Genomic DNA, 23,255 nt, shown 5'->3' on the forward strand with positions numbered 1-23,255 from the left:
GGTGTGTCTGTGGGAGTTCTGTCAGCGTGGCCCTGGATAAGGCCCTGGTTTTATGAGGAACTTATCAGTGAGAGATACACTAGGAGCACGCAAGATGGGGATTTTCTCAAAGCCCAGTGGAAAAAAGAGCTTGTGTCCAGATACTTTTTTTCCCCATTTGCTCCCAACTGTCACCCTAGAAATACTTTGAAAAAGATGCCAAAGGTAGATATTGGAATATGGGTTCCATCTGTTTTGAAGAGATTATGTTGTGTGTTAGGGAAGGAAGAAAAATACTAATTGTTGGTCCTTGGAGTTGTGTTTTCTTTTCTTTTTTTTTTCCTCCCTGAGTAAGACTGAGGAGAGGAGTTATGTTTTCTTTTCTTTTTTTTCTTTCTGTGATGGAGTCATGCTCTGTCACCCAGGTTGGAGTGCAGTAGCGTGATCTCAGCTCACTGCAACGTCTGCCTCCTGGGTTCAAGCAATTCCCCTGCCTCAGTCTCCCTAGCAGCTGGGATTACAGGTGTGTGCCACCATTCCTGGCTAATTTTTGTATTTTTAGTAGAGACATGGGTCTCATCATGTTGGCCAGGCTGGTCTCCAACTCCTGGCCTCAAGTGATCTGCTCGCCTCAGCCTCCCAAAGTGCTGTGATTGCAGGCTGAGCCACCGCGCCAGGAGTTGTGTTTTCAATGAAAAGATGAAGGTGGCATGCTGAACCTACAGCGTTCTAAGGCAGTATTTCTCAGTGGGGCTGGTTCAGCCACCAGGAGATGTTTGACAACATCTGGAGGCATTGTTGGGTGTCATGGCTGGGGTTGATGTTACTGGTATCCAGCAGGCAGAGAGCAGAGATGCTGCTAGAGATCTGACACTGCCCTGGGCAACAGGACGTGCCCTGACCTGGATGTCAACGGTGCTGAGGCTGAGAAAGCCTGTTCTAGGCCTCGCCAGGGCTTGTAGTGTGACCTTGGCTGGGTCATGTAAGTCTCTAGACCCATCTGTGAAACAGGGAGAGAAACCTGTGCCCGGCATGTTTCACAACATTATGGTAAGGATTTGTGTAATGTGGGGAAGGTGCACACGTAGCAGAAGGCAAGGCCGACATGAACAATTAGGATCTGGCTGCTCTAATGATGGGGGAAGCAGAATGCTGGCAGAGGAGGGCTTCATCGGGTGGATCAATATGTACTTATGGCCAGGCACAGTGGTTCACTCTTATAATCCCAGAACTTTGGGAGGCTGATGCAGGCGGATCACCTGAAGCCAGGAGTTCAAGACCAGCCTGGCCAACATGGTGAAACCCCGTCTCTACTAAACATACAAAAATTAGTCCGGTGTGGTGCTGCATGCCTGTAGTACTAGCTACTCAGGAGGCTGAGGCAGGAGAATCTCTTGAACCTTGGAGGTGGAGGTTGCAGTGAGCTGAGATCACACCACTGCACTCTAGTGTGGGTAATAGAGCAAAACTCCGTCTCGAGAAAAAAAAAAAAAAAAAAAAGACCACCCTGGACAATATAGTGAGACCACCTGTCACTACAAAATTTTTTTTAAAAAGTTAGCCAGGTGCGGTGGTGGCACACATATGTGGCTCCAGTTACTCTTGGAGACTAGGCTGAGGCAGGGGGTCACTTGAGCCTGGGTGGCAATGGCTGCAGTAAGCTGCAATCAATCCACCACAGCCTGGGTGGCAGATGCATTTTATTGTTCTCTTGCAAGAGAACAGCAGTGTGCACTTTGCCAATAATGTCATTTTCAAAATGGGTCAAAGCGGAAGCTTCTCCAAAAGGGGAACAAACAAAGGCAGGGTGACACCCAGCACCACATAGATGTTAGATGCACTCACATTCCTTATTGAATCTAAGCCACAAAAAACCCTGCAAGAGTCTCTCTTATTTCACAGGAGGAAGCTGAGCTTCAGAGAGGTAAAGTGAGTTGCCCAAGATCCTACAGCTTCTAAGCGGCAGAATGGGAACTGGAACTAGGTTGGTCTGATTCCAAAGCCCAGCACTTTGGGAGGCCGAGGCGGGCGAACACGAGGTCAGGAGTTCAAGACCAGTCTGGCCAATATGGTGAAACCCCATCTCTAATACAATACACAGATAAGCTGCGTGTGGTAGCCGGCGGTGAGCATCCTGCCTCACCTCCTAGGAGTTCAACTTGTGCTGGGGAGGCGTGGAGTGAGCACGGTTTCCTGGTGGACTTTCTTGTTCTTCCTTAGACCTTCACTCTCCTTGCCTTTTGGGAGAGCAGAAAGCCAAGCAGGCCCGCTGCTGATAAGAAAGCTCCGCTCTGTGACCACAAACTCTAGTTTTTGGCCCAGTCAAAAAACCAGAAGGGAAAGTGAACTGCTATTCCTTTTTTTTTTTTGTGAGATGGAGTCTCTCTCTGTGAACAAGTGGCATGATCTGTGTTCACTGCAACCTCCAACTCCCAAGTTCAAGCGATTCTCATGCATCAGCCTCCTGAGTAGCTGGGATGACAGCTGCACGCCACCATGAACGGCTAATTTTGGTATTTTTAGTAGAGATGGGGTTTTGAAATGTGGACCAGGCTTGTTTTGAACTCCTGATCCCAACACTTAGGGAGGCCGATGCAGGTGGATCAGGAGGTCAGCAGATCGAGATCATCTTAGCTAACACGGTGAAAGCCCGTCCTACTAAAAATACAAAAAAATTAGCTGGGCGTGGTGGCGGGCGCCTGTAGTCCCAGCTACTTGAGAAGCTGAGGCAGGAGAATGGTGAGAACCCAGGAGGAGGAGCTTGTAGTGAGCGAGATTGCGACACTGTACTCCAGCCTGGGTGACAGAGGGAAACTCCATCTCAAAAAAAAAAAAAAAAAAAAAAAAAAGAGAGAGACTTGTGTTCAAGTGTTTTTTTTTTTTTTTTCTTGAGACAGAGTCTTGCTCTGTCACGAAGGCTGGAGCGTAGTGGTGCGATCTTGGCTCACTGCAACCTGTGCCTCCTGGGTTCAAGCAATTCTTCTGCCTCAGCCTCCCGAGTAATCAGGACTACAGGCGCCGGCCACCATGCCCAGCTTATCTGTGTATTTTATTAGAGACGGGGTTACACCATATTGGCTAGGCTGGTCTTGAACTCCTGATCTCGTGTTCGTCGGCCTCGGCCTCCAAAAGTGCTGGGATTACAGGCGTGAGCCACCGTGCCCGACCGAGTTAGAGTCTTTGATCCATCAATTTTGACTGTGGTGGTCTGGACAAGCCACTTGTCTTCTGGGCCTTAGTTTCCTAGATACCCATCTAGACCTGGATTGCAGGATAGTTGCATGGGTAATAAAACGGGTGGGAAAGAATTCTGTAATCTCCCTAGGATCGTGCAAAGGTGAGGAAGATTGGGTGGGGGTGGGGGGCAGAATCCCGTGGGACTGGATGTCAGAAGACGTGGGTTCCAGTCCCATCTCCATCCCGTACTCCCTTTGACAGTATGGACTCATTTATGGTCTGCATCAGTCACTACAGCAAGCAACTATTTCTTAAGTCCCATATTTTATCTTAAAGGTTCATGTGAATTTGGCATTCTGTTCTATATCTTTGTTGGATTTAATATAAAAATAAAGTGTGTCCTGTATGAGAACACTGAACAAACACCTGCTGTGAATTTGCTGTGTGACCTTGGGTCAGTCCCACGGGCTTTCTGGCCTGGGGTGCCTAGCTACAAACAGGAAGAGGAACAAGTCGTGCAACCTCTCTGATTGGACCTGCCTTAGGTCATATGCCCATCCCTGAGCCAATCGCTGTGGTGGAGAAGGGGATGCAATGTGTTGATTGGCCAGGCCTGGAGGACGGCCTCTGGCAGTGGTCCTGGGCCATGAGGTTCCACCCAGAACCTCTGGATCTGGTGGGGCAGCGTCTGCACTGAAATCCAGGCTTCTGTGCTGCGAGTGGAGGAAAGAGAGGCAGAGCAGGCAGAGTGCAGGAAGCCGCTACAGCCCACTTCCCTCCCTGGAGCTTAGTGCTCCATTTATATGTTGTTTGACCATAATGTCATGTGTCAGGTTGTAAAGTGGGCTGGGTCCTTGAGGTCTCAGTAGGGCAGGGAGACGCAGATGCAAAATTCTTTTTTTTTTTTTTTTTTGAGACAGGGTCTCACTGTCGCCCAGGCTAGAGTGCAATGACGTGATCTTGGCTCACTGCAATCTCTACCTCCTGGGCTCAAGTGATCCTCCCACCTCAGCCTCCTGAGTAGCTGGGACAACAGGTGCGTACCACCTCGCCCATTTACTTTTTGTATTTTTAGTAGAGACAGGGTTATGCCATGTTACTCAGGCTGGTCTTGAATTCCTGAACTGGAGCAATCTGCCTGCCTTGGCCTCCCAAAGTGCTAAGTGAAGGGATTACAGGGTTGTGCCACTGTACCCAGTCTACTCATGGTTTTTAGGGCCCTGGATATTAGGATGGATTGCTAATAAATCTCTCATCAAGATGTGGTTTGCATAAATGTCACTTTATTATAATATTAATTTCCTTCTGTGACCTTTCCAAGTCTGAAACCGTCCCGGGGACTTCTTTTGGTTAGTTATTTGCAATCACCTGCAGGACACACAAGAAAATCGTCAGGTTCACCTAACCGCAGAGCTGTGCACGGCAGTTTCCTGTCTCTGTCCTCCTGGGCTAAGCTCCTCATGTGAGTCACTGGCAGCCCACACTGCAGTAGCTCCTGCCTGAGGAGTTCTGATGACATTTTGAAAACAAAGATGCAATCACAGCTTTTCATTGACCTGTTAGGGTCTTCCTATAAAGGGGGTCTTACCAGGAGTCCTGTGTGGGTTTCAGGGTAGGAGGCCTTTGAACCCCTAAAACTTGTATTCCAAATGCGTGGATGGCATATTTTTAGATTTCATTTGTTTCTCAAATCAAAACTGCTGTTTGCAAGGCAGTTATGCAATGTGGTTGGTGCTATAACTGCTTCCAGAGGTTGTTCATCAGTGTCTGTTAAACTTTTTTTTGTTGTTGTTGTTGAGACAGTCTCACTGTGTTTCCCAGGCTGGAGTGCAGTGGGGCGATCTGCGCTCACTGCAACCTCCGCCACGAAGGTTCAAGTGATTCTCATACGTCAGCCTCCCGGGTAGCTGAGATGTTAGTCATGCACCACCATGCCTGGCTAATTTTTTGCATTTTTAGTAGAGGTGAGGTTTCACCATGTTGGCCAGGCTGGTCTCGAACTGCTGACCTCAAGTGATCTACCCGCCTGAGCTTCCCAAAGTGCTTGGATGACAGGTGTGAACCACCGTACCCGGCCTGTTAAACATTTTGATATGCCAACTTCATGATCCAGTGCTGCAAACAGCAGGAGATCCAGCTGCTACAGCACAAATACTCAGACCAGTGTGCAAGAATTATGTTCAAGGATGTTCACTGCATAATGTAGGAGTGAAAAATAGGAAACATGAGAGTTCATTCATTATACTCAAACTATGGAATACTATTTAGTTGCTCAAAAGAATGACATTTATATACTGACATGTAAAATGTGATAAGTTGTTAAGTGAAAAATAGCTGCAGAACAGTATGAAGACTCAGATCGTAGTTTTTGCTTAGAAGACAGTGTCTGTCTATGTAAATATATAGCTATATATGCACATAAAGTTGAGACTACACACCAAGGTGTTAACAATTACAACTTGTCCAGGAGCAGTGGCTCATGCCTGTCATCCCAGCACTTTTGGAGGCCAAGGCGGGCTGATCACCTGAGGTCAGGAGTTTGAGACCAGCCTGGCCAACATGGTGAAACCCCATCTCTACTAAAAATACAAAAATTAGTTGGGCGTGGTGGTGTGTGCCTGTAGTCCCAGCAACTCAGGAGGCTGAGGCAGAAGAATCGCTTGAACCTGAGAGGCAGAGGTTGCAGTGAGCCGAGATCAAGTCACTGCACTTCAGCCTGGTGACAGAGCGAGACTAGTCTCAAAAAACAAAACCAAAAACAACGATTACCTCTGGAGAGTGGAACTGGAGATGTAAAATGAGGGGGGACTTCTACTTTTCTACTTGATACTCTCTTATATTCTCTTAATATTTTTACAAAGAGGATGTATTACCTTCTGGTAAAAGAATAAAAGCTAAGGATTGCTGAAGTTTCACGTGTGACTGTCATTCAATGGACATTTGTTGAAAGGATGAATGCCCCGGGCCACTTGTCTCCTCTGCTTCTCTGCTCTTTTGCTTGTACTTCCTGACCTTGGCTTGTCACCTGTCTGGGTTTATCCAGGCAGCTGCTCTCAGGCACCCCCAGGGCTCTAGTGGTTCGTGACTCCAGGCTGCACACAGTGTGTCCCTGGGTTGGGGCCACTGCAAGTTTCACAAGCTCCTCCGCCGCTGCCAGGGGCAGCCCCCACCCAAGGACAGCTGGTTGCTTGACTCTCCTCCTTCTGAAACCCGTTACTGGGCATCTGTGCCTGCCCCGACTGTTCTCCCATGAACACAGGGACTCTGCCCAGCTGCCTCGCAAGACGTGCTGCCCAGTGGATCCCTGCTGCCATCTGGCCATGCTCTGGGATCTGGCTTGCTCTGTTGTGCCTGTGTCTGTGGCTGGGAACAGCTGATGCTGGGACAAAAAAATTGGGGCAACTGCCCCTGCCCCTGCTTCAGGTTCCCAAGGTGCTGCCAGGACCAGCTGCACAGTGACTCCCACAGCAGCTGGGGCTGGAAAAGGGTCTTAGGATTTGGCTGGGAAAGGCCCCTAAGCAGCCTTTCGTCCACTCAGTCTCAGGCCAGGCTCCTCTGACGTGTGGGTGGCGCCTCCAAAGGTGGACTCAGATGGGTTTTTCCCAATTTATATATGAAAAAGCACCAATTAATGATTAATGGCTACTGTCTTTTTGATTTTCCATTTTTCTCCAACAAATGTTTTTGGAATCTCTGCCTGTGACCACTTGTTGGCAAAAAGATGCCAGCAGACAGACAAATGAACAAGGAGCTGGCAAGAATCAGTGGGAGCACTTGGAAGCAGCCACCGGCTTATTTTGACAGTTTAGTTTCCTCCTGTGACCACGTTCTCATGGCTGCAGCTTCATATTTGGTTTTATAAGTGTCAGTTTAATGAACACTTCTCTGCAAATTAAAGTTAGTGAAGTCAGATGCCAGCTTTCCCCTTCTTTGGGGGCTCTGCCACAAATACCGTAACTCCCATTTGCTCTTGCACTTAAATTGTGGAGGAGTCCAGTTCAAGTCCCATTTTACAGAAGAGCAAACCGAGGTGGTCCTTCGTCGGCACAGAGTGTCCGACTCTTCCCTCCCAGCATTCAGTAACAGGCATGGTGGCTCCTCTGCCCTCTCCTGAGCACCTATTTCTTTTTTTTGTGGTTTTTCTTTTTTTTTTTGAGATGGAGTCTCACTCTGTTGCCCAGGCTGGAATGTAGTGGCGTGAACTTGGGATACTGCAACCTCCACCTCCCAGGTTCAAGTGATTCCCCTGCCTCAGCCTCCTGAGTAGCTGGGATTACAAGCACATATCACCACACCCAGCTAATTTTGAATTTTTAGTAGAGATAGGGATTCCCCGTGTTGGCCAGGCTGGTCTCAAACTCCTGACCTCTGGTGATCCACCCATCTGGGCCTCCCAAAGTGCTGGGATTACAGGCGTGAGCCACCAGCCACCCTTTTCTTGTGACGGGGTTTCCTGTTCTGGCTGCTTTCACCTACTGCTGTGTGTCTCCATGGCTGCTTCTTAATATTGATGCCAGTTATTATTATCATTATTTTTGGAGACAGGGTCTTGATATGTTGCCCAGGCTTAAGTGCATTGGTGTGACCTTGGCTCAAAATAGCGTTGGCCTCCCAAGCCCAAATGACCCTTCCACCCAAGCCTCCCAAGTAGCTGAGACTACAGGCACGCACCACTATGCCTGAGTCATTAAAAAAAATTTTTTTTTAAAGAGAGAGTCTTGCTATGTTTTCCAGGCTGGTCTTGAACTCCTGGGCTCACGCAATCCTCACTCCTTGGCCTCCCAAAGTGCTGCGATTACAGGCATGAGCCATGGCACCTGGCATGTTATTTTTAATACATAATGTTAATGCTTATTGTTATAAACAAATGTGTGTTCATTGTTAAAAACAAATTGAGTTATTGTGGAAGCTGAAAGGAGACAGCTCTGAGTTTACATTGATAAGACAGGGGGATCATCTCGGTTTTATTTGCCTGGGATGGTCCCAGAGTAAAACAGGAAGTCCTGCATCCTGGAAAACCTCTCAGTCCTGCAGAAACTGGGATGGCTGGTCACCCTACAGAATAGCTTGAAGACCCCTGAGGGGACTAATTTCCAATAATTAATGCTATGGGGGTCTCAGAGTATCAGGTTTTGGGCTTTGCAGATAAATATACCCGTTTACAGCACTGGATGGTGGAGTCTGGGCCACACACAGATACACAAAAATAAAATCACCATTTCTATAGAACTCACTCTTTTGTTTTTTTTACTTGGAGTTTCACTCTTCTTGTCCAGGTTGGAGTGCAATGGTGCAATCTCAGCTCACTGCAACCTCCATCTCCCAGGTTCAAGGGAGTCTCCTGCCTCAGCCTCCTGAGTAGGTAGGTTTACAGGAGTGCGCTACCACGCCTGGCTAATTTTTTTGTATTTATTTTAGTAGAGATGGGGTTTTGCCGTGTTGGTCAGGCTGGTCTTGAACTTCTGACCTCGTGATCTGCGTGCCTCGGCCTCCCAAAATGCTGGGATTACAGGCATGAGCCATCGCGTCTGGTGGAACTCACTCTTAATATGCCTGACGAGTGTCCAACCTCTTTGGACAAGGCCACCCTCTATGTTCCTTTTCACTCAGCTTTACCCACACAGAAATTTTGGGGACCTATGTGGGGCCCAGCGGTTGCCAAGGTCTGCAGCCTCCTCCAAGTGGCCCCATCTAGCTCTCAAGAGGAAGGAGGGGGTTCTCAGTCACCAGGTGGGCATGGCACTCCCGAGGCCAGGTGGGCAGGTAAGTGCCCTGGGGCTTTGGGCTGGTCCGGTTCTTACCGAATTGATCCAGTCGATGTATTTGGAGACACGTGTGAAGACAGACGGCTTGTGGCAGTAGTTGCAGCCGAGGCTAGACCCAAAGCTGACGATGCCATGCACCTCCCACCGGCCGTCAGCTGCCTGACAGTTCAGCGGCCCGCCGGAGTCTCCCTGAGGAAGGCCAGAGTTATAGAAGGGTAAAGGGTGAGGAAGGGGCTGCCCTTTGGAACCATTGTTCTCAATGCATTTCTATTGTTCTGCTGTCAGTCACTGTCCTCTGAAGCCGGCCCTTGTGGTCAAAGCCCAAGATGGTACCATAATTCCAACAAGAGCCAACATTTATTCTTCCTGTGTGGCCAGAGCTGAGCTAAGCATGTTCTATGCCTTATCTCATTAATCCCCACAAAATCCTATGAGGTAAATATTCACAGTCTCCCCAGGCCGCTGGAGAGGAGAAACTGGAGTGTTGGAGGCTGGGACTTGGCTGGGGCTTGCCCAAGGTTGCACAGGCAGTTTGTAAAGGAGCTGAGGCCACATCCCAGAGTTCAGGCTCTTCTCCACTGGCTCTGTCTTCCCGCGGGTGGGGTGGTCTGTGTGGGCAGAGTGTGTAGTACATAGTGTGATCTGAAGGGCGTGTGGAACTCCTTCCTATTCCATCCCCACTTCACTGCTAAGTCCAACACAGAGCAATTCCTGGTGGTTAAGACACTGTCTCCGGGAAGGCTTCCGTGGCAGCTACCTGGAGGGGACACGCTGGGTCACTGATGAGAGTAATTCAACAGAAAACCCAGAAGTTATCCTAGAAAGGCCCTAAGCCAGGGAATACTTTCCTCTGGTTCCCTTCCAGCATAGAGGAAAGCATACGGAATGACAATCACGAGAGACCTTGATGAGACCCAGGGAAGGACTTCCCAGCAGTGAGAGGGGTGGACACGACAAGGAGAATCTCAAAACAAGAACAAACCAGAACCAAGATCAAGTTTTTTTTTTTTTTGAGTTTCACTCTGTCACCCCGACTGGATTGCAGTGGTGTGACCTGAGTTCACTGCAACCTGTGCCTCATGGGTTCAAGTGATTCTCCTGCCTCAGCCTCCTGAGTAACTGTGACTACAGGTGCCTGCCACCACGCCCGGCTAATTTTTGTATTTTTAGTAGAGACAAGGTTTCACCATGTTGGCCAGGCTGGTCTTGAACTGCTGACCTCAAGTGTTCTGCCCACCTTGGCCTCCCAAAGTGATAGGGTACAGGCAAGAGCCACCGTGCCTGGCCAAAGATCGGGTTCTGATATATCTGGAACATATTTCTGGGTACTTCTGCCAGGAGGAGGGAGGATGTACCTATGGAGGGGTGGACTTCTATAACCTTATCACCAGCCACATTTTGTCACTGAGCGGGGCGCCCCTGATTTTGGTACTCACGTAGCAGCTGGAGGTCACGCCATCACCCCCAGCACAGATCATACTGGTTTTCACGGTGCTGCCCCACCAGTCAGGGCTGGAGCAGGTGTCATAGTCCACAACCAGCAACCGACCCTGCTGCAGGACATCAGAAGCAGGCCCGTCGGCTGAATGAGATCAGAAAGAAAGCATTAGGGATGCAAGGACTCCTGAGAAAAAGGAAGTGGTTGACCCTTACTGGGTTCCCCTGTTACAGTCTTCCATCCATTGCAATATGCGAACAGCTATGTTTGTCTATACTGTGTCCTCACCGTTGATTGGTTCAGCAGTGAACACCTGACTCAAGCTAAGCCAATGAGCTCCCTCCCCTGGGATCCTGAGATGGGGTCTAAGAGATTCCGGGTTCAGAGGACGTAAATCTGGGAAGCTTTTGGCAATGACTGACGTTTTGTTTTATGTGGAGAATGAAGTAGACTCACAAAGAAAAGAAATTCCAAGGGAGGGTTTCCTGAGTTTCTGACAGGCTTCCAGTCCCTAATCCTAGCCTGCTTCTGACGCTTGGCTATATTTCGGCCCTTGGGTTGAAACTTTTAAATACTTATAACAATCCCTTTTTATGGTAAGCTAACTCCATGGCTTTCTTCACTTATCTGAAATAGAAAAGTGAGCCTTCTGGCAGTTAGAGCCCCCTCCTTGGGAAAAATATGCTGGTGTGGTGACGAGAGGGCTGTCATAATGGCCCCCAATGACACAGCCACCATCCCCTCCATTACTGTTACCACAGCTATGAGTGGCAAGGATGAGCTTAACATAATTCTTCACTATCGATTGAAGCCTAGGGAAGTTAAGGGTCGACCAGGCGCAGCAGCTCACCCTCTAATCCCAGCACTTAGGGAGGCCAAGGTGGGTGGATCCCTTGAGGTCTAGAGTTTGAGACCAGCCTGATCAACATGGTGAAATCCTGTATCCACTAAAATACAAAAATTAGCCGGGCGTGGTGGCATCCGGCTATAATTCCAGCTACTTGGGAGGCTGAGGCAGGAGAATCGCTTGAGCTTGGGAGGCAGAGGTTGCAGTGAGCCGAGATTGCACCACTGCACTCCAGCCAGGTCAACAGAGCAAGACTCTGAAAAAAAATAAATAAATAAATAAAAAAGGAAGTTAAGGGTCTGGCTTAAGACCACTAAGTAATTAACACTTGTATAACATTTTGCAATGTAGGACGCATTTTCACCTTTCACCTCTTTTGGTTTTCACCAACAGTGTTTCCATTTTACAGATGAGGAAACTGAGGTTCTGAAGTGACTTGCCCAAGGTTTCACCGTGACTGACAGAGCTGGGCCTCAAAGCCAAGCATTTGGATGCCTCCCCGCTCCCACTGTCTCAGATGAACTGCATCTGCCCCAGGGTTGTCTGGGGAAACAAACAGGTGGTTGTGCTTCTATCTTAATAAGCATGAAATGCCTCTTCCACCACCGCTCACCACAGGATTTCATGTGTACTTGTATTTACAAATAAGCCAGTCAAGAGGGCAATGGGGATTTATTGGAGGGTACGTATGTGGATATACCCCTGGAAAAACGTGTCATTATACTTATGCGTTTATGTCATTAGGGAGAAATGTCATAATGTCATTATCACCCATCATGTCATTATGGTCAGAAGGTCATTATCACTTATCCCTTCCTAGAATCTTCCAAACCTCTGGTGATGTCACAAGGGAAGGGCGGGAACTCTGTTCCTCTTGGTGGCTACAGTCATTGGATCTCTAACCCCTGGAGTCTATGTCAAAGGAGACCCGCCCTCAGCCAGGTTCTGAGCAGCAAGACCGAATGGCACAGGGGACAGCTTTTGCTATGGGGCACGGAGGCTCCGATGAGGGCTCCAGGGGCCTCAGGTCACAGAGGAAAATGCTGTTCTGAACTGTATGGGCCACACAGAAGATGTCACATGGTCTCTGTAACTTTCTTTCCATCATAGGGACAGTGACAACAACTAACACACAGCACCTACCACACACCAGGCTTCCTATGGATTATCTCCTTTAATCCTCTTGCCAACTCTGTGATGTAGCTGCTATTATTATGCCTTTTTTTTTTTTTTTTTTTTTGAGACACAGTCTTGCTCTGTCCCCCAGGCTGGAGTGCAGTAGTGAAATCTTGGCTCACTGCAACCTCCACCTCCCGGGTTCAAGGGATTCTCTTGCCTCAGCCTCCTGAGTAGCTGGGACTGCAGGAGCACACCACCATGCCCTGCTATTTTAAAAATATTTTTAGTAGAGAGGAGGTTTCTCCATGTCGGTCAGGCTGGTCCCCTGACCTCCAGTGATCCACCCGCCAGGCCTCCCAAAGTGCTGGGATTACAGGTGTGAGCCACGGCGCCCAGCCAATTATTTGCATTTTACATATGATAAAAGTGCTGCATGGAGAGACCTAGTAATGTGCCCAAGGTGTCACAGTCATGAAGTGGGAGAGCTGACATTTGAACTCAGGCAGGCATCAGCCTATGCCATCCCGTCTCTCCCAGGCAGCCACACACCCGGATGACAGGTGAGAGGCCCTGGCCAGACAGGGGTGACATCACCTCCCTTCCCTCCCAGGCCTGGGGGCTCCTGGCTCCCACTTACTATGCAGATATCCCCAGCCCGTGACGTAGCAGGGGTAGTTGTTGGGTAGAATGGTGCCAGCAGGAGGGAGGCAGGCCAGCCGGATCTTGTCGGTGAGGGAGACGGGGTCAGCCAGTTTGAGCAGGGCAATGTCGTACCTGGGTCAGTGCAGAGGCAGAGCATGAGGACAGGGTTGACTTTTCCTGCCCTGTGGGCTTTGGAGGGCTCTGAGACCTTGTCATCGTTCCCTGTTCGTTACCCCAGCTTGCTTTGAGTGGCAGGGTCCCAGGGCATCTTTGAAAATGCAGAGGTCCTTGTTGAAAGGAGCAAGGCAGGAGAGATTGTGTCCCACTCCAGGGACAGTCACAGGGTCGACAGCACTGTCCCTGTGTCCCCAGAACTTGGCATGAGGTAGATACACGCTCCGCGGACAGGGACCCTGCAGGCTTGACTGGCAGCAAATCCAGGTCACTCTGGCAGTCTTTGCTTCTCCCTCCCCAAGTCACATCCCCACCCCAGACATCTTTGGAGCTGGTTCCACATCTAAGAGACCAGAGCTCCTTCCCCCTCCCTATAGAAGAAGCAGAGGGCACGTGGTGGAGTTGAGACCCTTGCCTCTGTGAGACCCCCATCTGTTCCCTGACAACCTCACCCCCAAGTGCATCCAGACAGAAACGAACCCTTTGGAGGCATCGCTGGAGTCCCAGTCCGGATGCACCACAATCTTAGAGACACTGACGATCAGCCAGCCGGACTCCGCAATGTAGAGGTTGTGCCGTCCCAGCGCCACGCCGTAGGTCCTGTTGTCGCTGGGAGAAAGGGGGCCCAGGGAGAGGGTCATGTCCAGAGGCCTGGCTTTGGATAATGTTGGGATAGACCCAAGTAACTGGCTGCTGCGTGAGCCACTAGTTGGGGCTTGGGCTTGGGGATCTTTCCTCCCCTGGGACAATCAGTTAGTTATAATAGAGCCTAAAGTATATAACATAAGAACTACGATCATATAATAATTGTTAGTATACGAACTTTAAACTATAATATAAAATAAATGTTGTAATAACACAGACTCTGTAGGATTATGGAGGGAATGAGATCAACACAGAGAAAACAGGAATCATTTGCTCTCAAGGACATTTTTCCCACCTTTCATTTTCAGATGGGGAAACTGAGGCCCAGAGAGGAGTAACCTGGCCCAGAGTCCCAACCGTTAGTGAGAAACCAGAACCAGAAGCCAGGACTCCTGACTGTAAGTCTCTATTAGTTTCCCCATCACCTCATAGAGCTTATTATAAATTAGATGGGAGAAGGGATCACTCCTGGAAGGAGTCACAACGACCCAGCAAAAGCTCTGGTGAGTTCCAGCTGTGATGAGCAGAGGTCACAGACAACGAAGAGGAAAAGTGAACAATGTTGCAGAAACTCGTGGGCCTTTATAATTAGTCTATAATTCAGAATTAGCTTTCACTGGGCACTTACTAAGTGCCAGGCCCTTTAGTAAATCAACTCATTGAATTCACACTAAATTCTGTTACTCCATTGTTTTCTGCAGGTGGTGGTATTGAAGCTTTGAGAAGTCAAGTTGTTCAAGGGAACCCAATTCCAGATCCAGAGGCCACATGTAGTTTCCCCAAGAGGGCAGAGATTAGGCCTTCCCTTCTCCTCATCCTCCCTCAGTACCTGGCACAGGACACCCCATCTATGCCATGTACTGACATTGATGGGCCAACACACTGAACCATTGATTGACGACAGCTTGTGTCTCAGCCAGGCTAGTGGTTATTTGCAAGGCTGCTTTATGTAGCATGATTCAGGCCATTTAAGTCCCCAGCTCAGAAATGAGCACGAGCTGGTGAGCAGGCCAAGTGCCCAGGGAATGGCAGTTACCTGATGCAGTGGGCAGCCGTCAGGACCCAGTTGTTGGCTATCAGGGTCCCTCCGCAGATGAAGTACCAATTGCCATTGGAGATGTATAGCAGGGAGGCCTGGGGAGAAACACAGGAGCTCTGTGGCTGTGGCTGAAAAAGCAGGGCCTCCCTGCACTCCAGTTTCCCAAGAACAGGGCTGCGACTAGGGTAAGGGGGAGTGAGGCACTCACCTCAGGTGCACAACTTAAGGGGGCCCCCAAAACCTGAGACGTCACGATAAAAAACATGTTAATGCAATCTATATTAAAACGAATCAGGCCAGACATGGTGGCTCATGCCTGTAATCCCAACACTTTGGGAGGCCAAGGAAGGAGGATCACTTGAGCCCAGGAGTTTGAGACCAGCCTGGGCAACATGGTGAAACCGCATCTGATAAGGTTTGACTGTGTCCCTACCCAAACCTCATCTTGAATTGTAGCATAATCCACGTGTCGTGGAAGGGACCTGGTGGGAGGTAATTGAATCGTGAGTGTGGTTACCCCCAAGCTGTTTTCAAGATAGTGAGTTCTCACATGATCTGATGGTTTTATAAGGGGCTTTCCCCCACTTTTGCTTGTCATTTATCCCTGCTGCCACTGTGTGAACAAGGATGTGTTTCCTTCTCCTTCTGCCATGATTGTAAGTTTCCTGAGGCCTCCCCAGCCATGCTGAGCTGTGAGTCAATTAAACCTCTTTCTTTTATAAATTACCCAGTCTCAGGTATGTCTTTCTTAGCAGTGTGAGGAAGGACTAATACATTGTATCTACAAAAAAAAGCCCAAAATTAGCCACTGGGTGCGGTGGTGCATGCCTATAGTCCCAGCTACTCAGAATGCTGAGGTGGGAGTATTGCTTGAGCCCAGGAGTTTGTGAACCAGTCTGGGCACCATAGCGAGAACTTGACTCTATCAAAAATTTTTTTTTTTTTTTTTTTTTTTTTTTTTTTTTTTGAGACGGAGTCTGGCTCTGTCGCCCAGGCTGGAGTGCAGTGGCCGGATCTCAGCTCACTGCAAGCTCCACCTCCTGGGTTTACGCCATTCTCCTGCCTCAGCCTCCCGAGTAGCTGGGACTACAGGCGCCGCCACCACGCCCGGCTATTTTTTTGTATTTTTTAGTAGAGACGGGGTTTCACCGTGTTAGCCAGGATGGTCTCGATCTCCTGACCTCGTGATCCGCCCGTCTCGGCCTCCCAAAGTGCTGGGATTACAGGCTTGAGCCACCGCGCCCGGCCCAAAAATTTTTTTAAATAAAATAAAATTAACTGTGAGTGGTGGTGCACACCTGTAGTCTCAGTTACTCAGGAGGCTGAGGTGGGAGGATTCTTTGATCTCATAAAGTCTAGGTTGCAGTGAGCTGTGATTGCTCTGTGCTCAGCCTGGGTGACATAGCAAGGGCCTGTATCTGCTCTGCATCCCCAACAAAAAGCAACAACAAAATTAACGCAAAAAATCTGGGATAGATAAATAAAAAACATATAGACTATTAAAAAATAACTGTTCTGCCAGGAGTGCTGCCTTATGCCTGTGATTGTAACACTTTAGGAGGTCGAGGTTGGTGAATTGACCTGAGGTCAGGAGTTTGAGACCAGCCTGGCCAATATGGTGAAATCCTGTCTGTCTTTACTAAAAATAGAAATATTATCCAGGTGTGATGGCGTGTGTCTGTAATCCCAGCTACTCAGGAGGCTGAGGCAGGAGAATCACTTGAACCCAGGAGGCAGATGTTGCAGTGAGCCGAGATCGTGCTATTGCACTGCAGCCTGGGTGACGAGAGTGAGACTTCATATCAAAAACCAAAACAAAAAACCCTGCTCTGAACATCTTTCTGCAACTGGATTGGTTGGGATCTTCCCCTCCTTGGGAGTTCTTTCCTTAGCTCCCTCCGGTTTAGTATGTCTAAAACAAAACTCCTGACTTATCCCAAATGTGGTCTTTCCCCAGGGTCCTTTGTCACAGTCAATGGCAACTCCACTGCTGCTCGGGCCGCAAACCTTGGTGTCATCCTTGGCTCCCGTCTTTCCCTCTTATCCCTCATTCAAGTCCAGTAGCAAATCCCATCAGGTCTAGCTTGGGAATATGTGGAGTGGTTGCTACCCCTCGGTCGCTACCTCAATTGCGTGTCCCAGTCATCCTCTCTTCTCAGTGATCACTCTAGTCTCCCATCTCTTCTCCCCGCTCCCGTCCACATTTTCTCAACACAGCAGCCAGAATGATTCTTTCTGAATGGAAGTCAGATGACTTCTCTTCTCTGCTGAGGCCCTCCAGTGGCTCCCCCTTTACAGCTTAGAAAACCTGAATCTGTCTGATGACCTACTAGGCCTTCTGTGGCGTCTCTGACTCCATAGGCTCCCACTCTCCTCTCCTCCAGCCACCCTGACTTCCATGCAGTTCTGCAAATACACCAAACCCACTTCTGCCTCAGGGCCTTTGCACTGACTCTTCTTCCTGCCTGGAATAGTCTTGCAAATATCGATGTAGCTCTTTCCTTCACTTCCTGTTGGTCTCTGCTCAAGGTTACCTTCTCCATGAGGTCTTCTATGACCATGTTGTCCCCAACAGTGTGCACACACACGTACATGCACGCTCGTGTACATAGGCACACACAGACACACTTGCCTCCTTCCTCTTGCTCTGCGTTACTCTTCCTCATAGCATCTAGCATTTTCTGGCATGTTATGAGTTTACCCATTCAGTTGTTTATTGTCTCACTCCTCTACTTTATTTTATTTTATTTTTTTTGAGATGGAGTCTTGCTTTGTCGTTCAGTTTGGTGTGCAGTGGCACCATCTGGGCTCACTGCAACCTCTGTCTCCTGGGTTCAAGTGATTCTCCTGTTTAAGCAACCAGAGTAGCTGTGATTACAGGTGCCTGCTACCACACCTGGCTAATATCCTTGCATTTTTAGTCGAAACGGGGTTTCGCCATGTTTGCTAGGCTGATCTCGAACTACTGACCTCAGGTGACCCGCCCACCTTGGCCTCCAAAAGTACTGGGATTACAGGTGTTTGAGCCACCGTGCCTGGCCACGTCTCCACTTTAATAAAGGCTTCATGAATTTTTCCCCCCACTGCTATGTGCCAGGCGCCTAGAACAGTGCCTGGTACATACTGGGTCTTTAACAAATGCTTACTGATTGAACAAGTGAGTGAATAAGCAAATGAATAGAATGGAAGAGATCACCAGAGGCGGGTGATCTTGTCTTCTACTTGTCTAATTTCCCCCTGAAGACCAAATCCACTCATGGGAACATGAGACTGCATAAGTGGACCTTACTCCCCTGCCCCCCGGCTCCTCATGTTTTTTTAAATAAATTTTTTCAGGTTAGAAAATGGTTTCTAGGCAGGGCACAGTGGGTCGCGCTTGTAATCCCAGCTACTCAAGGGGCTGAGGCAGGAGAATCACTTGAACCCGGGAGGCGGAGGTTGCAGTGAGCCAAGATGGCACCACCGTACTCCAGTCTGGGTGACAGAGTGAGGGTCTGTCTCAAAAAAAAAAAAAAAGGTTTCTGTTTAGATTGACAGTTTAGCAGGTGTGGGGTAGAACTTTTAAGTGGTGGAGGCTGGGCACCGTGACTCACGCCTGTAATCCCAGCACTTTGGGAGGCCGAGGCAGGTGGGTCACTTGAGGCCAGGCGTTTGACACCAACCTGGCCAACATGATGAGACCCCCATCGGTACTAAAAATACAAAAATTAGCCGAGTGTCGTGGTATGTGCCTGTAATCCCAGCTACTTGGGAGGCTGAGGTAGGAGAATTGCTTGAACTCAGGAGGCGGAGGTTGCAGTGAGCTGGGATGGCGCCACTGTACTCCAGCCTGGGTGACAGAGTGAGACCCTGTCTTTAAAAAAAAAAAAGAAAAAAGAAAAAAAGAACTTTAAGGTGGTGACATCTGACACTGTTTTGGTCTCTAATGAAGTGTTCTGTGCCCTTCCTGTTCCTTCATTCCTCCTCCCCTGTCTTTCAATTCCCTGCCAAGGCCAAGCAGAGGGGAGGGAGGTGACAATAGGGCATGGACTGCACTGATCGAGCTTCCTACAACTGTGGGGAACGATGATCTGTTTGTTGGCAGATGCCAGATGCCTGCTTTTCTCTGAAGGTTCTTGTGTTTAATTAGCCATTTGGCATTTCTTGTTTGTGTGACATTAAGAGGTCTTAGATGAACTGGCTTTAAAAAAGACGTTTAAAATTAGAGAAAGTGAAAAAAGATACTTCAAAGGATGTACCCCCCCAATTTGAAAATGTGCTAAAACCAGCCGACAGATGTGAAATTTAGTCCATGTGGTAGGTATTGTTTGTGGCCAGCAAAGTGTAGCTAAAAGAACAAGCACTGAACCAAATTTGAATCCTCATTCCCCCCAGGCTAACTCAGTGCCTTTGGGCAATTCTGTAACCTTTCCAAGTCCCAGTTACCTTCTCTGGAAATGTGGAGCATAAGCCACTGTGCAGGGCTCTCAGGGTGATTAATACTGTAATGACAATAGCTGGTGTGTGGGATGGCTGACACCTGTAATCCCAGCACTTTGGGAGGTTGAGGCAGGTGGGTCAGGAGTTTGAGACCAGCCAGGTCAGGAGTTTGAGACCAGACTGTCCAACATGATGAAACCCTGTCTCTACTAAAAATACAAAAAATTAGCCGGGCGTGGTGGCATGCACCTGTAATCTTAGGTATTCGGGAGGCTGAGGCAGGAGAATTAGTTGAACCCAGGAAGTGGAGGTTGCAGCTAGCTGAGATTGTGCCACTGCATTCCAGCCTAGGTGACAGAATTAGACTCTGTCTCCAGCAGAAAAAACAAAATTGCATTAAATTATAATTCATTTTGGTTAGTGAGGCTTTTTTTTTTCTTTTTTTTTTTGTGATGGCTAGCTATGTTGCCCATACTGGTCTCAAACTCTTGGGCTCCAGTAATCCTCCTGCCTTAGCCTCTTGAATAGCTGGGATTAAAGTTATGTGCCACTGTGCCCGGCTGGCTGCTAAGTTTTGTGCTACCCCCTTTCATTTTGCCCCGGAGTGAATGTCTTACTTGCCTCATCTGGGTCCCCACCCAGCTAGATCTGCCTATGATCTCAGTAAAACAATTTCCCCAGGGAAACAGAAGCACAAAGCACAAGGAACTCTTCACAGACTAACATTCACTGGTTCTGAAGGCAAGAATACCTTTGTGCAAGAGGGTGAGGAAGTATTTTTGGAGGCAGCAATGATTAGTTCTCAGCACAAATGCGCCCGGTGCTGTGGGCTCCTGTAGCAGAGGGACTGTGGCCCTTCTTCCAAATTCTTAGGCAAAAAATACCGTGGGACTGTGAGAAAAGCAAAAGAACTGGCAAAAGTACACAAAGCCAAGTATATAAATTGTGAGGCTGGGTTGAGTGGCTCATGCCTGTAATCCCAGCACTTTGGGAGGCTGAGGCAGGAGGATCACTTGAGCCCAGGAGTTCAAGACCAGCCTGGGCAACATAGTGAGACCCCCATCTCTAAAGAAAAAATTAACCGGGTGTGTTGGCATGCATCTGTGGTCTCATCTGATAGGGAGGCTGAGGTGGGAGGCTAGGAGTTTGAGGCCGCAGTGAGCCCTGTTTCACCAGCCACTGTACTCCAGCCAGGGTGACAGAATGTGACACTGTCTCAAAAAAACTTTACTATGGCTGAGCACAGTGGTGGGTTCCTGTAATCCCAGCACTGTGGGAGGCTGAGGCAGTGGATGGCTGGAGCCCAGGAGTTGGAGGCTGCAGTGAGCTATGATCGTGCCACTGCACTCCAGTCTGGGTGACAGAGCAAGAGTCTGTCTGAAAAAAAGAAAAAAAAATGTGAAATATCTCCTATCATTCTATCATTGACCGTTTTTTGTTTGTTTGTTTGTTTTTCTTTTTCTTTTTTTTTTTGGATGGATTCTCACTCTATCACCCAGGCTGGAATACAGAGGTATGATCCTGGCTCACCGCAACCTCCGCCTCCAGGGTTCAAGTGATTCTTGTGTTTCAGCCTCCCACATAGCTGGGACTATAGGTGCCCGCCACCATGCCTGGCTAATTTTCGTATTTTTGGTAGAGTCAGAGATTTAGCTTGTTGGTCAGGCTGGTTTCAAACTCCTGACCTCAGGTGATCCACCTGCTTCGGCCTGCCAAAGTGCTGGGATTACAGGCATGAGCCAGGCCTATCATTGACAGTCTCTTAATCACGGAGCAGATGAATGACGCTGGCCTCTGTAGACACAGTGACTGCTGCATGGGTCACTCTGAATGCTCAAGGCTAGTGGGCTGCTAATTGCTCCTCCTACTTAAGTTAGAAACTCATCCTGATTCAGCTGGGTTTGCTCCTAAAGTAGTTTATATCAATTATGCTTGCAATAGTTTGATTAAACATGTAACGAATATAATACGAGTTCAGAAAGAGAGTCGTTATTTATATGGAAACAAAGTTAAATGCTTGGAAAAGACTGAATCACCATGATTCTTAAAAAATTGCTCCTGAATTAGTGTCTGTGAGAAAACGGAAAGATTGGGGGGAAAAGTCATAAAAGTCAGGATGGGCTCATAACTCAGATTGCTTTGTGAACGTCTCAAAGTTACTGCTCTGCTTTAAAGAAATGAACTTGTAGATGAGATATTATGGGGTGTGGTTTATATGAAAAAGACAGTTAAGAACTTAAAAAATTGTTTGCATAGTGTAAGATAAAATGTTTACAACATATATGTATGATTTAAAATAATTTCTTTATAACCAACTTTTCAATTACTCAGTCCCAGTTACATCAGATAAATGAGATTTTACTATATTTGTTTGTGTCAATGTAAACTTTACACAGCTCTGTTAAAATTCCCACCATTAACACGTCTTAGTAATTTGTGCCTGTGCCCCACTTGGCAGTTTAGCCTTGATATCACTATGATTATATGAACTTAAGAAAACATTTTTTCATTGGTAACATTGATTTGCTGTAGTTAAAGATGAATCTGCACAAATAGCACTGATTGGTTCCTTAAAGCAAGGGATGTTTGCATAGGTAGTCTTGAATGGTTCCTAGACTAATGGTACATTTGTAAACAAGCCTCTGATTGGTTAACAGAGTAAGACTATATGTGCTGCCTATGGGCAGTGGGGAGGGGACAGCTCCTTACTGCAGCTGGAGGAGGCACATCTCCCTCCTCTCCCAAGGTTGGCCAAGGCTACAGAAATATACCTTTTTTAATTTTTTTTTTTATTTTTTGAGACAGAGTCTTGCCTTGTTGCCCAGGCTGCAGTGCAGTGGTGCAATTTCAGCTCACTGCCACCTCTGCCTCCTGGGTTCAAGCGATTCTCCTGCCTCAGCCTCCCGAGTTGCTGGGATTACAAGTGTGTGGCACCATGCCTGGATAACTGTGTATTACTAGTAGCGGCGGGTTTCACCATGATGCCCAGGCTGGTCTCAAACTCCTGACTGCAGGTGATCTGCCCACCGTGGCCTCCCAGAGTGTTGGGATAACAGGCATGAGCCACTGCACCCAGCTGGAAATGTACCTTATTGGTGAAGTTGCCTGTGCTGCTCTCTGAGTCCCATCAGTCCTCACTTTGCCAGCACAGTAGACCCCATGGTGGAAGGGCAAAGGGGGGATGTAAAGGGAGTGGGGCAGGGACAGGGGGAAGTACAGTGTGGTCGACTCACCTGCCAGGGCCAGCTGTTGGGTATCGCTTCTTCACCTCCAACCACCCTAGTCACAGAAGGCGGGTAAGTGGGGTCCCCACAACTGAGGGCTATGAAAAGAGAAAGGGTCTTGAGTCCAGGAAGCAGCGACCCACACAATGTAAACTACACTTGCTGCATTCTGAACCCCCAAATAGAAAACCCTTGTTCTAGAAGGATCCCAAGAGGTCATAGAATCCTTCTCTTTGCTCCAGTTCTTTGAAACTCCATTCCAGTTTTCTTATGACTATAGGTCTGAATCCAGTAGGGGTTGGGTGGGGGCGAGAGGGGAGGACAGGAAGATCCCATTCCCAGCCACACCAGGGGATGGGAAACCAGTGACTCTGGGTGACAGGGTTTACCTCCAGCCACCAAAGCGGACAGCAGCAGGCTCCTAATCATGGTGTGTCCGTGGGAGTTCTGTCAGCATGGCCCTGGAGAAGGCCCTGGTTTTATGAGGAACTTATCAGTGAGAGATACACTGGGAGCACGCAAGATGGGGATTTTCTCAAAGCCCAGTGGAAAAAAGAGCTTGTGTCCAAATATTTTTTTCCCATTTGCTCCCAACTGTCACCCTAGAAATACTTTGAAAAAGATGCCAAAGGTAGATATTGGAATATGGGTTCCATCTGTTTTGAAGAGATTATGTTGTGTGTTAGGGAAGGAAGAAAAATACTAATTGTTGGTCCTTGGAGTTGTGTTTTCTATTTTTTTTTTTTCATCCCTGAGTAAGACTGAGGAGAGGAGTTGTGTGTTCTTT

At 48.3% G+C, this 23,255-nt stretch overlaps 1 protein-coding gene across 1 annotated transcript; it reads right to left on the reverse strand.

The window, feature by feature from the left end:
- Positions 1-4,164: 4,164 nt before the first annotated feature.
- Positions 4,165-22,897, reverse strand: LOC140709395 (chymotrypsin-like elastase family member 2A). The gene is made up of 8 exons (XM_073008141.1): positions 22,858-22,897; positions 22,478-22,566; positions 14,823-14,920; positions 13,622-13,750; positions 12,963-13,099; positions 10,358-10,503; positions 8,958-9,110; positions 4,165-4,524 (listed from the first exon to the last, which is right to left on the reverse strand). The coding sequence occupies exons 1-8, from the start codon at positions 22,895-22,897 to the stop codon at positions 4,507-4,509; spliced, it is 810 nt and encodes a 269-aa protein (XP_072864242.1). The 3' UTR covers positions 4,165-4,506.
- Positions 22,898-23,255: the final 358 nt, after the last annotated feature.

This window comes from Chlorocebus sabaeus, chromosome 20, assembly GCF_047675955.1.
Source record: "Chlorocebus sabaeus isolate Y175 chromosome 20, mChlSab1.0.hap1, whole genome shotgun sequence".
In the NCBI taxonomy this organism is placed as follows: Eukaryota; Metazoa; Chordata; class Mammalia; order Primates; family Cercopithecidae; genus Chlorocebus; species Chlorocebus sabaeus.

What these genes read in the sequence shown, in the direction of transcription:
- LOC140709395 (XM_073008141.1), bottom strand. Translation starts at nt 22,897, where the DNA reads ATGATTAGGAGCCTGCTGCTGTCCGCTTTGGTGGCTGGAG. An exon ending in CCAACAGCTGGCCCTGGCAG is followed by an intron (nt 14,921 to 22,477) that starts GTGAGTCGACCA and finishes GTTTCTCCCCAG; the next exon opens with GCCTCCCTGCTATACATCTC. An exon ending in TCCAGCGATGCCTCCAAAGG is followed by an intron (nt 13,100 to 13,621) that starts GTTCGTTTCTGT and finishes GCACTGACCCAG; the next exon opens with GTACGACATTGCCCTGCTCA.